This window comes from Phyllobates terribilis, unplaced genomic scaffold, assembly GCF_046119375.1.
Source record: "Phyllobates terribilis strain yellow unplaced genomic scaffold, ASM4611937v1 Scaffold_11__3_contigs__length_659146591, whole genome shotgun sequence".
NCBI classification, from domain to species: Eukaryota; Metazoa; Chordata; class Amphibia; order Anura; family Dendrobatidae; genus Phyllobates; species Phyllobates terribilis.
In genome coordinates, this window is record NW_027362771.1 from 215,514,498 (window position 1) to 215,528,494 (window position 13,997).

At 38.0% G+C, this 13,997-nt stretch overlaps 1 protein-coding gene across 1 annotated transcript in view; it reads right to left on the minus strand.

Annotated features, from left to right (window-relative positions):
* NELL2 (neural EGFL like 2) overlaps window positions 1-13,997 on the minus strand; it is a 467,229-nt gene that overhangs the window by 39,830 nt on the left and 413,402 nt on the right. The window contains exon 16 of the mRNA XM_073652036.1: window positions 8,490-8,630. Coding sequence (XP_073508137.1) covers window positions 8,490-8,630 — 141 coding nt within the window. The remainder of the gene's footprint in view (window positions 1-8,489; window positions 8,631-13,997) is intronic.

Genomic DNA, 13,997 nt, shown 5'->3' on the forward strand with positions numbered 1-13,997 from the left:
GGCCAATGCGAAAATCACAACTCAATGTAAGTCTATGAGAGCGAGAACAAGGCTCTCAAACTTACACTGAGAGCTTGTGACCATGCCGGGAAGAGCTGAAGACGGTGCTGGCATGTATAATACAAGGGTCAGGGAACTTAGATTAGTTGGACCACTCCAGTGCTGAAATAAAAAAAACTGCTGGAGTGGTGCTTTAAATATTTTGTTGATGATGTTTGGTACCAGATACCAGAGGACAGATTCAAAAGGCATTGTGCAATCCATGTTTTGATGAGTTAGAGCTGTTCTGTTGTCATGAGGGGGACTTATGCAAATCCAGATTTTAATGTTATGACTGATCAATGTAAACACTCACATAGCCAGGTATCAGACAAAGTAAATAACATGCAAACACTTTATCTTCCAAGAGTTCCAGACATCATCAATTACTGCAGCTCAGGAAGATGTAGGTGCTTTTCCTTCAGTGTGAGAACACAGAAGAAGAAAGTAAACTGGCTGTCTTATTGTCACAACAAATGCCCATCATTTATTGGGACATTGTGGCTAAAACCTAGTATTGGAGGTCATAATTTTACCCACAGTACAAAAGTGAGTTCTTTACAAAACCAGACTGTTTTATGTGAGCTGAATGTGTGTATTACTCATGGCTTTTACATCATATAATCATACAAAGTGTATAATCAATGAATTCTTTATTAAATTATTACACAAAAATAAATAATTGGCTGAAACAACAAATGGTATGAAAAAAAAAGGAATAAAAGTATCTACGAGAGACATTGTAATGCGTTGCACTCATATATAGTGCAACGCATTTCTGTGCCTCTTCTTTGGTACCTGATGAAGATGTTACATTGCAGTATGTAAATACTTTTATCTTTTGCTCCTCTTTATAATATTCTTTTTTATTATGTTTATTATATCAATTAGTTCCAATGTATAAAACAATGAATAAGTACAAAATAATAATTACAGAGAAAGCAGAGCTTGCCACTTTCCATACTATCCTGTACCATATTCTTCTTCAAAACATAAAACCACTCAAATCCTCTCCTCGACCCCTTATACATCTGCAATTGCAAAAAGCTGTGTGCCTAGGTGATGTTACAACATTTGTTGTTTTATTCAGTTATTTATTTGTGAATATTTTAATAAAACATTTATTGGGCATTCACAAGGTCTCTGCAGTGGGTTGGTACCAACCTGTGTTATGAATTTATCTCTAGGTTATAGCATTACGACGCTTTGGGTTTTCATTATTTCACCTCAGTTATCATACAATTTGGACAACTGAGCTCAGAATATGGAGTTTTGCAAGGAGAAACAGAATGTCACAGCTAAAAATAATTGATTTCAAATGAAATTATGAATGATCCTAGATTTTCCCATATTTAATTTGGAGAACCCAAAGAAGAAAAGTTAGATGCTCACAAATGTCCAAGATGACTTAATTCTGTGACTAATATAATCATGGAGACAACATTTAATCTAAATGATTGCCATTTGTGGCATATATATATATATATATATATATATATATATATATATATATATAGACAGGACAAGCTAGTATAAAACAGAACTATAAAGTAAGGGCTCAATCAATACAAATGATTGCAGCAACATTTACATAAGGGAAAAGCAGTACATCTATTTCATTGAAGGTTTATAAAGCCCAGTAAATAAAGACTCAAAGGCATCAACTGATTAGATAAGTCAGAATATTCAAGATGTACACTGGAAGTAAATGAACAGAAGGTGACGTGGGAGTCATAAAGTAGAGCTCTGAACCTCCATAAAGAATGACTGGGACATACATATATCAAATGCAGAGTTTTTTATTTACATTTTAGAATTAGATTTCCTATGGATTGCTTGAGAAGGCTAAAAGCCATATAGAGAAAATTGAATTTTCAGTCCAGCTACTAGATCAGAAGATCAATACGAAGCTTTAATGCATGCAATCTCTGACACTTGGCTGATCATATATTTTCAGCAAAGATATCTACTATGGTCATGACTTAGTTAGATTTAATCATTACTGTGTGGCACTACAGCTATGCTTGAAGAGGCAAACTAATAGCACCTCACAGAATGAGGTGGACAGACAAATTAACAACAATGTATAGTTCTTTAAAAAAAAAAATTAAGCCCACCATATACATTAGATGGCTGTCATTAAAAAGATGAATCATTCAGGAGGGTTTGCTCATACACAGGGGGGTTCTCTCATACACAGGAGCGCTCATTTGTTCAAGCACTCTTGTGTCCTGTAAGAGAGGGCTGCCTGTTTGGCGGTCACTTATCTCCAGTAGCACAAAAGGATTTGAAATCCAAAATCGGATTCTCCCAAAAATCAATGGTCTAGGGCCTCCATTCAAATTAAACCAGGCCTGCACAACATACGGCCCGCGGCCCTTGGACCAAAAAATTTTGTGCACCCCTGCATTAGACTGTCAGCAGATTCGAGCGATGTTAGTCTAATGTGTATGGGTGGCTGAAGACACAGGTCTACTAGCTGGACTGTAGTCAGCCATGCACCTATGCAAACCATCATGTGACCCTGGAAAAACAATGTAGGTTTCCAATCAAAGACTAGAAGAAGAGAAAGCCTAAACAAACATGGAAAATAAAGTTATAAAGTATACTACAGTATACTAGAAAACTGTATAACTTTTCATTATGCCAGAGATGAGCTTGGCTGGAAGCAGAAGAATTTTTCACAACAGAGCTTACTACAAACTTCAACTTACAGCGCATGCAGAGTTAACAGATCGCAATCCACTGTTAACAGGTATTGCAATTTAAGAAGTTTGTGTAAATTTCAGTGAAAGGAACATTGTCATTTAAAAGTTGAGACTTCAATAACCATTGCGGATTATTCTCCTCTAAAATACATATGAAATGTGTTCATTTGGACTAGTCTTACAGTAAAAGTATTCTCTACAACTGAGTGTAAATGTAAAATACATGGATAGGTGCTCTTTTCGTAGCTAGTCACAATGATAACTGCTGTCACCAGATGGAACCCTAAGTTTAATTCTACTTAATTGATATCTGTATATTTTGAAAACGCCACCCTGCAGTAATTTCTGCTACCCAATTCTCTCCAGTTATAAGCAACTAGATACTGAACCCGTTTTACGCCTGGGTGGCGAGCATTTTTATGGGTACATTTCCGGCACCATTTTTTTTTTAAGACACTGTGTCTGCAAATTCATATATACAGTGTCCATTTTATTGAAGTAATGTACTACAAGGTCACCATAGCATTGCGCATGCACTGGCCATAGGTATATGCGAATTCACAGACACAGTGTCTTAAAAAAAATGGCGCTGGATAGAGCGGTGTGCACATGCGCTGACTCCAGTGCCATTTTATTGTAGTATTGTACTACAAAATAAAAGGGATCCTGTCATCAGAAATAACACTATTAACCTGTATATCTGGGGTACAAAGATAGTGGGACCATTCTTCATCAATGGAAACCTCAATGACACTGGATATCAGAAATTGCTACATGATGATGTGTTGCCCTCTTTATGCACTGAAGATGGCACGTTCCCTGAGTTTTTAGAACAAGATGGTGCACCACCACATTACGGATGTCAGGTCCGAGCATTCCTACATGAACAGTTTTCTGGAAAGTGGATTGGTCGTTGTGTTGAATAGCCACCAAGGTCTCTCGACCTGACCCCCTTAGACTTTTATCTTTGGGGTCATCTGAAGGCAATTGTCTATGCTGTGAAGATACGAGATGTGCAGCACCTGAAATAACGGATACTGGAAGCCTGTGCTAGCATTTCTTCTGCGGTGTTGCTATCAGTGTGTCAAGAGTGGGAGAAGAGGGTTGCATTGACAATCCAACACAATGGGCAGCACTTTGAACATATTTTATAAGTGGTCATAAACTTGAAAATAACTCATGAAAGAATAAAGTTACGTTAAAACCAAGCACTCCATTGTTTTTCTTATGAAATTCTCAATAAGTTTGATGTGTCACATGACCCTCTTCCCATTGAAAAAAATAAAGTTGGATCCAAAATGGCCGACTTCAAAAGGGCCGCTATGGTCACCACCCATCTGGAAAAGTTTTCCCCCTCATATATACTAATGTGCCACAAACAGGAAGTTGATATCACCAACCATTCCCATTTTATTTAGGTGTATCCATATAAATGGCCGACCCTGTAAATGCACGTGGTAGCTCTTATTCCGCAGGTTTTCATTTCTTTAATTTTGATACAGAAGAATAAGTCAGATATAGTAACCTCTCCAGGAAACTGAGATGAAGTATCCACTTAGTTATGATTGGAGGTGGACAGACTCTACCGAGATCCCTATTAGACTCTGATTATTATCTATTAAACTATTGTTATGAATTTAAAAATACTACTGTACAAGTGTGGAGTGCTGCTTGCCTTCATTTCTTCTTTGGTTATATGATCCCCAGGCAGCGAGTATCAGACTATGAACTCAGCTAGATACAATACAAGAATGTTATCTGTTGCATATTCACTGCTTACAATATTATGGAATATTCTATTAAAGGTTATTGTATACTGATTTTAAAGGAAGTGATATAATGTAGATAATTAGAAACTGGCTTATTGGCATTTCTAAGATTTCTTACAGCAAAATAGAAACAATGACTGCAAGGGTCTGTATAAATTGATGTGTAATGTAAGCATATACAGTAATCACGGGCAGCAAGGATATAGTTCCTTACACTTGAATAGGGTTGTTTCTGCAGCATATGCATAGACTTTCTCGTTTTTTGTTTTTCAAAATAATTGGACACACACAACACAAAAAAATCATGCAACGAATGTGCAGTTTGTGAATAAACCTCAACGTGAACCTAACAGTTGATTGATGCTGCCCAAACCACAGGCAGCCTAAATCAGAGTCCAGCTCTGTCATTTGAGCCAGGTATGTTTTACTTTGAAACGCTGTAACTATTCAGGAAAAATATATATTTACATGCAGCTCATGAGACTACTCTAAGAGGCTGGTCTCCGGCGACTTCTCCTTACATGTATGTATGAATAGGGAGAGACCTATTACTCAAAGGGTGCAGGGTGGGGAGAAGCCACTGTAGACCGGCCTCTTAGGGTATATGCACATGGTGTCTTTTAGACGCCGATGTACCCGCATCTTTTTTGAAGCACAAAACAATTCAGGAAAACAGTGGGAGGGTTTTCCAAAGCATCTCTTCTGACATCCCTTAGGCCATCTTTTGCAGCTGGAGTTTTTTTAAAAAATTCAACAAATAACGTAGTGAAGGCCTCTAAGCAGAAACCACCAGAAGAATGGAATGGTCACTTTTTAGCCACTTGATGGCTTTCAAGGCCTAAAATGGTTAAAAGAAGGGACAAAAATTTAACATATGCACAGCTAGTTGTTTTGGCATTGCTGTGCACGTGCTTTCTTTTTGGTGTTTTTTTTTAGCACTTTTTCAGGCAGAATCCACCTGAAAAAGACCAGTATATAACCTTAGATTTTATTCACCCAAACAGCATGTTCCCCAGCTGGCATTTAAATGTATATCCTCTGTGTAACGCCACATCATTTCAAAGTAAATCATACCTGGCTGAAATGTCATCTGATTTATGATGCCTGTTTGGGCTGCATGAATCAGCTGTCAGGTTCACTTTAAAGGTATTCTATAGGAAGACATCAGATTTCAGGATTTCTTTTTTTAGAGCAAGTTAAAATTAAAGCAGTGACCTGATTTGTTACAAACTTTTGTTTAAAAGATTAATTATTAGGTTTTATGTATAAAAACAAAAAGAAATACAAAGGGTTCCTCCATAGCTGCCTAAAGGGGTTGTTTTAGGCGCTTACTAATATAATGAAAATGGTAGTTGATAAATCAGAACATGACTAGATCTTTTCATCAGCCACCTCCAATTGAAAAACACTGCAAATAATCATGCAGTTTTTTCAACTGGAGGAGGCTGATGGACAGGTCCAGTCACATGCTACTCCATCAGCAGCCATTTTGAAAACAGCAGAACCATGGAGGAAGTGCAGGGGAACCTATAATACTTTTATATCAGTGAGTGCCACAAAATCATGTTCCAATACATTCATTTGTTAAAATAAAGTGACCAACCCCTATAAATAATGCCCTTTCTGAAGAAGCCAAATGCGACACATGTGTCATTGGTGATCTTTGGTGGACAGGCTACCTTTTGGTATTATGCAGTACTTCTTCGGTATACTATTTCTTCAGTGTATGTTCTGATGTGGAGTTGTTGCAGACCTTTTTTCTGTAGCAAAAATCAGAGTGTTGTCAGGAAAAATGCTGCATAAAATATGTGTATTTTGTGACATTTTTGTGTGCGTTGTGGATGTGTTTTTACTTGCATCTTTTCCATTCATTAGAATGGGTGAAAAACATGCTGCGGATTTTTTAAAAAATGCACAGCAGCTCAAAAACTGCAAAGAAAAATAAAACAAGTGTGCATGAGATTTTTTAAATAGACTTCTTCTTCTTGTACTGTAAAATGCAGTGTTTTTGCCACAATAAAAAAATGCAGCAGAAAAATGCTGCAAAAACACCACATGGGAACATACCCTTAGAAGTTTTTTTTTATACTTTATTTCTTTTAGTTTAGATTTGGTGTGGAATTGTGTTGATAACACTATCTTCATACATCATATTTCCAGATTGATGTTTTAAAGGATTTTTTTCCCTTTTGCTGCACTTGCACTTTCATGGAAATGAGCCTAGCAGTGTACAATGGATGTGTATTATACTGGTTTTCCTCCTACCTATAACTGTTTATGCAGTTGTACTCCCAAAGCAATGAACTTTTTAGAACATCGCAGTTTGCCACCATACTTTATCCTGGATCATGTTTTCCTCCTCCATATTTTGTGGCTTTTATTGGAACATTTTAGTGTAATCATGACTTAATAATGATTTCTGTATTATTTACAGTGGAGGAGTCTGTTTGTTATGTAGGATTGGAATGCAATTTTTGGATAGACTCAGTATAAAATATTGGCCTTTAAATCATTAATTGTAGCTGTATGTGATACAAGTGCATTTCTGTAATGCAGCTCTATTCTCTATACAAGGAAGAGGCATATTTAAAGAGGTTGTCCACTATGTTAACATTGATACTCTATCTTTAGGATAGGTCATCAATGTCTGATCGGTGGGGGTCCTGTTCCCGGTGTCGGCGGCGACCAGAACTGCTGCTCAGTTACGGAGCTGCGCAGCGCATCTACATCGACAGAATAGTGGCCACAGCCAGGTACTGCACATCAGCCCCCTATTGATTTGAATAAGGGACGGATGTGCACTACTATAGAGTTAACAGAGCTGCACTATGCAGCTCCGTAACTGAGCAGTTTGGGCCGCCGCAGACAACGATAACAGCTGATTGGCGGGTGAGCTGGGTGTCGGAGCCCACGGATCAGACATTGATGACCTTTCCTAAGGATAGGCCATCAATGTTAAAGTAGTGGACAACCTCTTTAATGGAAACCAGATAATGTGCATTATGAAGCCTGAACTTGCCACTTGAAAGAACCTTTTTGTTAAATATGCTTATTGAGTTAGCATAAAAAAGGACACAAATTCCGGAATGAAAATAGCCCAAAATATTATAGTATTAAAGCAATAAATAAAAAACATCAAATTGATAGTTATTAGCCATATTAGAAAGGCTAAATCTAAACAGAACCCATGAGGTTCAATTTCTAATTTCCACTTGAAATTAATGCTATGCGCACACATGGATTTCAGCCTCTTGAAACCTTGAGAAAGAATTCATTAAAATGCATCTAGCTTAATAGAAGAGAGAATCTTCAGCACTAATTAATATGCATCTCCATATTTCCATGGATCCAAAGTTGGAGTGTGTACTGTGCTATACATCTGTATTATTATAAACATTGCAAAGGAGAACACTTCTCAAGCAGCGTGTGGGTGGGTGAATTTTTATTTCTTTTTAACATTTAATCCTTGTACAGCACCTGACTTTAAAGGATAGTGCTGCATTTAGTTGTATTGCCATTGTAATTGATTTTATTTCTCCTAGAGGCCTATTCAGTCAACAGAAAGAATATCATTTGTACTTCAGATGGAAGCACCACATAGTGTTACTTAGCCTTTTATTTATGTGGTTTTACAGAGCAGAGGAGAGATTCGGGGACATGAAATAAATGCATTTTCACTAATCCTCTCTCTCTTTCCTGCATGAATAGGCAGAGCGGAACCTACGGAGCCTTTCTTCACCATATTTGTAGTGCTATAGGCACGGCCTGACTGTAAACAGAAATGTTCCTCTGTCTTTCTATACCCCACAAAATCATATTGAAAAAGTCTGATTCCATTTTCTACTGAACTGGAAATTGTTTCATATGCATAGAAAATGATCCTTAACATTACGATTGTAATTGTGTTATAATGTTTCATGCCTTATACTTATCTCTCAAAGACCTTTGAAGCATTGGGAATGGGAGTACTGACCTTCGCATGACTCTCCCCCCAGAGAGAACATCCCATTGTCATGGTAGCCGTCTCTGCATTCACAGTGGTACCAGCCGGGTAGGTTAATGCAGTTAGCACGGCTGTCACACTGAACAAATCCTTCGGCACATTCATCAATGTCTAATGAGTGAACACAAAAAAAGTAAATCAGCTTAGTCTGTGAACAGAAAGATACACAGAGTTACATCATCTCTGAATACATTGTATCCCAGCTCAATGGCTACAGGTGTGAACAAATACTGGCACATCTATTGCATCTATAGACAAGAAAATCCCTTTATCTCTTATGTGTTTATGGGATTTGGAACAAAAATGTAATACTTGTGTAATTTTCTATTCATTCAATAAAACAAAACAACAAACCTCTCTTCAGGGCAGGGATACATCAATCATTCTTTCTTAAAAGGGTTGTCCACTACCATCATATTGGATAGGTCATCAAGATCAGATCGGTGGGAGTCCGACACCTAGCATCTTGTTACCACCTTTGTTTGTGGCTGGATAAAAATGGTGTATGGAGCAGAACCCACAGCGCTGCACACTGTTCAGTGACCGCTCCCGGGAACTGCATCAGCTAGTACATCATTTGACTAAGAGGTGATCTGGAGTACCTGAGAGTAGCCACTAAACAGTGATCAGAGCTGTGGTGTACCTCAGAGTATGCTGTTATCTGGCCAATGTCTGGAGTTCGAACAGCTGAACAGTCAGGGTGCCGGGTGTTGGATCAACACGGATGTGACATTTATTTATTTTACTCACTTTCATAGCGCCATTAATTCCACAGCACTTCACAGTCATCATAGTCACTGTCCCCATTGGGGCTCATAATCTAAGTTCCCCATCAGAATGTCTTTGGAAGGAAACTGGAGTACTCAGAGGAAACTCATTCAAACAAGGGAAGAAAGAGCAAACTCCTTGCAGATGTTGTCCTTAGTGGGATTTGAATGAAGAACCCCAGCGCTTCAAAAGCAGCAAGGGTAACCACTGAGCCACCTATGCTTCCTATCCAAAGGAAAGGTCATCGATGTCATAGTAGTAGTGGACAACCCCTTTTAAGATGGTTATACACCGATGTTTCCCAAACTCCAGTCCTCATGGCCCCCAACAAATCAGGTTTTCAGGATTTTCTTAGTATTGCTCAGGTGAGGTAACCTGTGGAAATTTCTGATGCCTTGATAATAATTCCATCACCTGTGCAATACTAAGAAATCCAGAAAAGATGACCTGTTGGGGGCCGTGAGGACTGAAGTTTGGGAAACTATAAACTCCTGTTTTTCACAAACCAAATTTACTTGTTTTCCATGACCCACAATATTACAAGTATCATTAATGCCTATGGTCATTAACTAATAGTATATTAAATTGAATGGCAGAATATTAGATGATTCAACCCGAAAGTCTATCTAAAGCAATATAGGTTATATGATCACCAAAATATTACAGTACCATGGCTACCATGATAAGGAAAACACCCATGGTTTCAGGTTTTTCTTCCTACATAGATGAAATGTTACTTATATAACCATGCAATTTGCTTGTTTGACATTGCTTAAAGAAAAAAAACTATTCTTCAGTGTCAGACTGGGGCTCAGAAAATGCACATCCACTTTTATCGCATAGTAATCTCTATTGTTATCATTGCACACAGAACTAGTAATCAGTAACGTCTCATAGATTACTTGCGCCAGAGCTTTGGCCCAATGTAGAATCCTCAATTATTTTTTGGGTTATGTTGAACCCAAGAGATATCTATCTATAACTAGTAATTAATCAGCATCATTTCAATCCTTTTTTAGGTGAAATGGGACTATTAATATTGTCATTGTATTATATACAAAGAACATTGTTTTAATCATTACACCAAATGCTATTTCCAAGTGGATACATAGATTTACCATATATTCCAGAAGACTATTACCTTCATTATAACAATAATATATCCTTGCTAAAACCAAGGAGGGCTACTGCCTTGTATCATCATAGCAGATGTCATTTTTACACGGCTCAGGTGAAAGATAAAGTCAGATTCACTTTGCAGACCTATCACCTGAGCGCTGATCAAAATACCTCAGTTTAACAGCAAGAGACATTTCTATACCAAGTTACCTGCTTATTTCTACTGGCACAAATGAAGGGCTGAATCAAAGAAGACATGAGCTAAATAGTTGATATTTTGTTGAAAAGCATGCATATATGTATTTTAATGTCCTTTATATGCTGTCAAGACCATAAAACTCAGTTTTAATATCTTAATTTCCATGAAACCATCTGATTACAGTAAGTAGAAGAATATTCTAATACTAAGCCTTTAATACATCATTATGAAAATTACCAAAATAGCTTTGATTTTCAGATTGTGGAATTAAGGCTTTAAAAAAAACTGTGGACCTGATATATAAATGTATTCAAAATGAAGGCATTAAAATATACTTCAGTGCAATGATGCTAATATAGCTAGATTGTGATCTGCATACTTAAAAAGCAAACGTATCAGCACTTTCTTGTGTGGCCTGTGCCGACAGCCTGTTTAATTTATTTCCATGCACTTAAAGAGAGGAAGAGTGTAGAATCAATAGAAATTCAAACTTTATTTACTCAGCATTCAGAAAGTTGCTGGTATAAGTGTCTAGGGACGTAACAAGAAGTTTATGGGTTGAAAGTGAAATCTGTCATAGAAGCAACTGCATTAAGTAGAAGAAAGAGGGTATTGTAGCTTATAATTGTTGCCAACATTTTAGGATAAATTAGTCATTACATCAACACTCTCCCCAGTAAGTTGCTATCATTTATGCCCTAAACCTACTGAAGGCATTTTTAATTTTTGATTATAGATGACAAACTAACTGGAAACCTCTACCATCTGTGCTAGTTCCCCCTTTGGCCGCAAGGTGCTGCGCCTTTGTTGTGGGTGATGCTTGGCAGCATCAGTCCCATTCTATTCATGGGACTTACTGGGTTTATTGTCTGGTTTTGATTGCTGCTATATGAGAGCCTTGGGCTGCCTGCTATTTAAACCCCTGGGTCTGTGACTTCCACTGTCAGTCAATTAGTTTTGCTACCTGACTTGTGCTCCTATCCTTGCTTGTAGTATTTTCCTGATTCCTCCTGTTTTCTGACCTCGGTTTGAATTTTGACTACCCTCTTATTTAACGATTCTGTGACCTCTTGGCTTTGACCCTGATTGGCGACCCTTCCTAGTGCTGGTTTGTTCTTCCAGACCACAGCCCTTCTGTGGAAGCAATCTAATGGAACCAATTGTAAGACCAGATCCGTGTACAAGATTTAAAGGGTGAAGGTCGGGGTTCCTCTGGAATCTGCTAGACGGAGTGTTTTGTTCCATGTCTGTCCGAAGTAGCCTTTTTGAACCTGTGGTCTCTGACAGACGTGACATAACCAAGACTAGGAAATCATGATGGAACACTTAAATAAGCCTAAGATCATTCTTAAGCTCTATAAAGTATGTAGTAATAGATACCCATTGGCCCAACAGAGGTTAAAAGAGAATCCTTCCACCATTTGACAAGGTTGATATATGTCAACATACAATTTTTTCTTTTACTGTTTAGGTAATCAGCAAATTTAAATTACATATAGTGGCCCAATCTCCTCCAAAAAATACACCGCTTTTTTTATTTTTTCCCCATTGAGACTAGTGGTTAAATTATGACAAACATCAAAAGTATAAGTTGAAGAATAATGATATATAAAGATGAATTCAAAATAACTCAAGCCCCTTTGCAAATTAGGTTTATTAGCACAATTTTTTTCTCTGAAGAGGCAATTTGCATATTAAATTTCTCAGAGGAGCATTGCACGGCAATAAGCCTCCTTACCTTGACATCCCAGAGCCAGTATGTCACTCTCCACAAGGGGAAACATTACCCCTTAGACCTCAGTCCAGAACCTCTCACCTAGCCAAATCAGTTCTCATACTTTGCACTGACGAGGGCCAACAGCCCGAAACACTGTGTCTGCAAATTGAGATTCTGATTTGGCTTTTATCCTGAGTCATATTGCACGACTCGTTAAAGGGTTGATTGTGACTTGTAGGATTGCTGCTTCCAATAGGTGGCACTATAGAGCTCAAGTACTCTTTTTCGCTGAAGAGGCAATTTGCTTAGCACAATTTACAAGCTTTCTGCTGTTTGTAATAAACCAATGAAACAAGAACAATTTAAATAGCTCATCACAACTAATATAACAAGTGATTTATCCAAATTCAACACAAAATACCACTTTTAATGGTTACTGCGTTTTCAAAATTCACCTTCATCACAGGCATCTTAAGTAATTAGTAGAGACCCTTTGCCTATTATGACCTGATGCAAATATAATACATAACCAGACCCCAGCTTCTGGCAGTGTTCTTGAGGAATCTTAGCCTATTCCTGAAGAGCAATGGCCTCCAGTCCACTTATAATTTTGTGTTGTCAAGAGAGCGGTCAAAGAAGTCAGGAGATTATGTCACAAACAAGGAAAAAATACAAAAAGATAGCAAAGGCATTGAATGTTAATTGAAATAAAGCTGGAAACATACTTTGCAAGTTCAAATTTAAAAGAACCCTGGCTGCGCTACCTGGACTTGGTAAGAGGAGGAAACTATAACTATCTGCCACAAGATTCCTGAGGATGAAGGTGGTCAAACTCACGAGTAACTGCAAAAGACCTGCAGCAAAATTTGCTGGCAGCAGGCACTGAGGTTTTAGTATGCACAGTAAACACATGCTGAAAAAAACAACCTTCCCACAGTGAAACATGGTGGTGGCTCAGTGATGCTCTGGGGCTGCTTAGCTTTCTTTGGCATGTAAACCTGCAGTGTATGGAGGGAAAGATGGATTCAAACCATTATCAGGACATCTTACTAGGAAACTTCATGCCTTCCCTGAGGTGACTAAAGCTTTTGCATCATCAGACCTTCCAAAAGGACTATAATCCAAAGCATTATGTATTATGTTTACAGCAGATCATAACAGTAAAGGAATCTCTACTAAGTACTAAAGATGCTTGTCGTGAAGGGGTTAAATAGAGTAGACAAGTGTCCTGTGAAGACTACTGTTAGCCACCATTAAGGGGATTTTGTTCTTTATTTAAATATGCTGTTCCCTTTAATCTTGACTCCCTTAGTTTGTCAAAAACCACTCTGCTGGTACTGTTCATGGGATCAATGTGATAGTATGGTTAGTATAAGCACTATGACAATTTACAAGTGTGACCAAAACTAATATTCATGGTTTACATAGAAAGAATATTTAATCTCAAATAGGGGGAGTATTTGTATGTCTGTTCTAGCAGGTGAAAGATGGCCGCCGGACAGGTCCTTCAGGGGAGATATGTATCACTGAGGTTGGTAGCTTCGGTGATGTAAACCCGGGAAAGCATGCTCCAGCACATATAGTGCTGAGAGGGTTAATAAGGTGTACCAGGGCAGGGTTTTAAGAACAGTCATTAGAGATGGGAGGGAATGGCTGCTCACATATCCCTGAGATT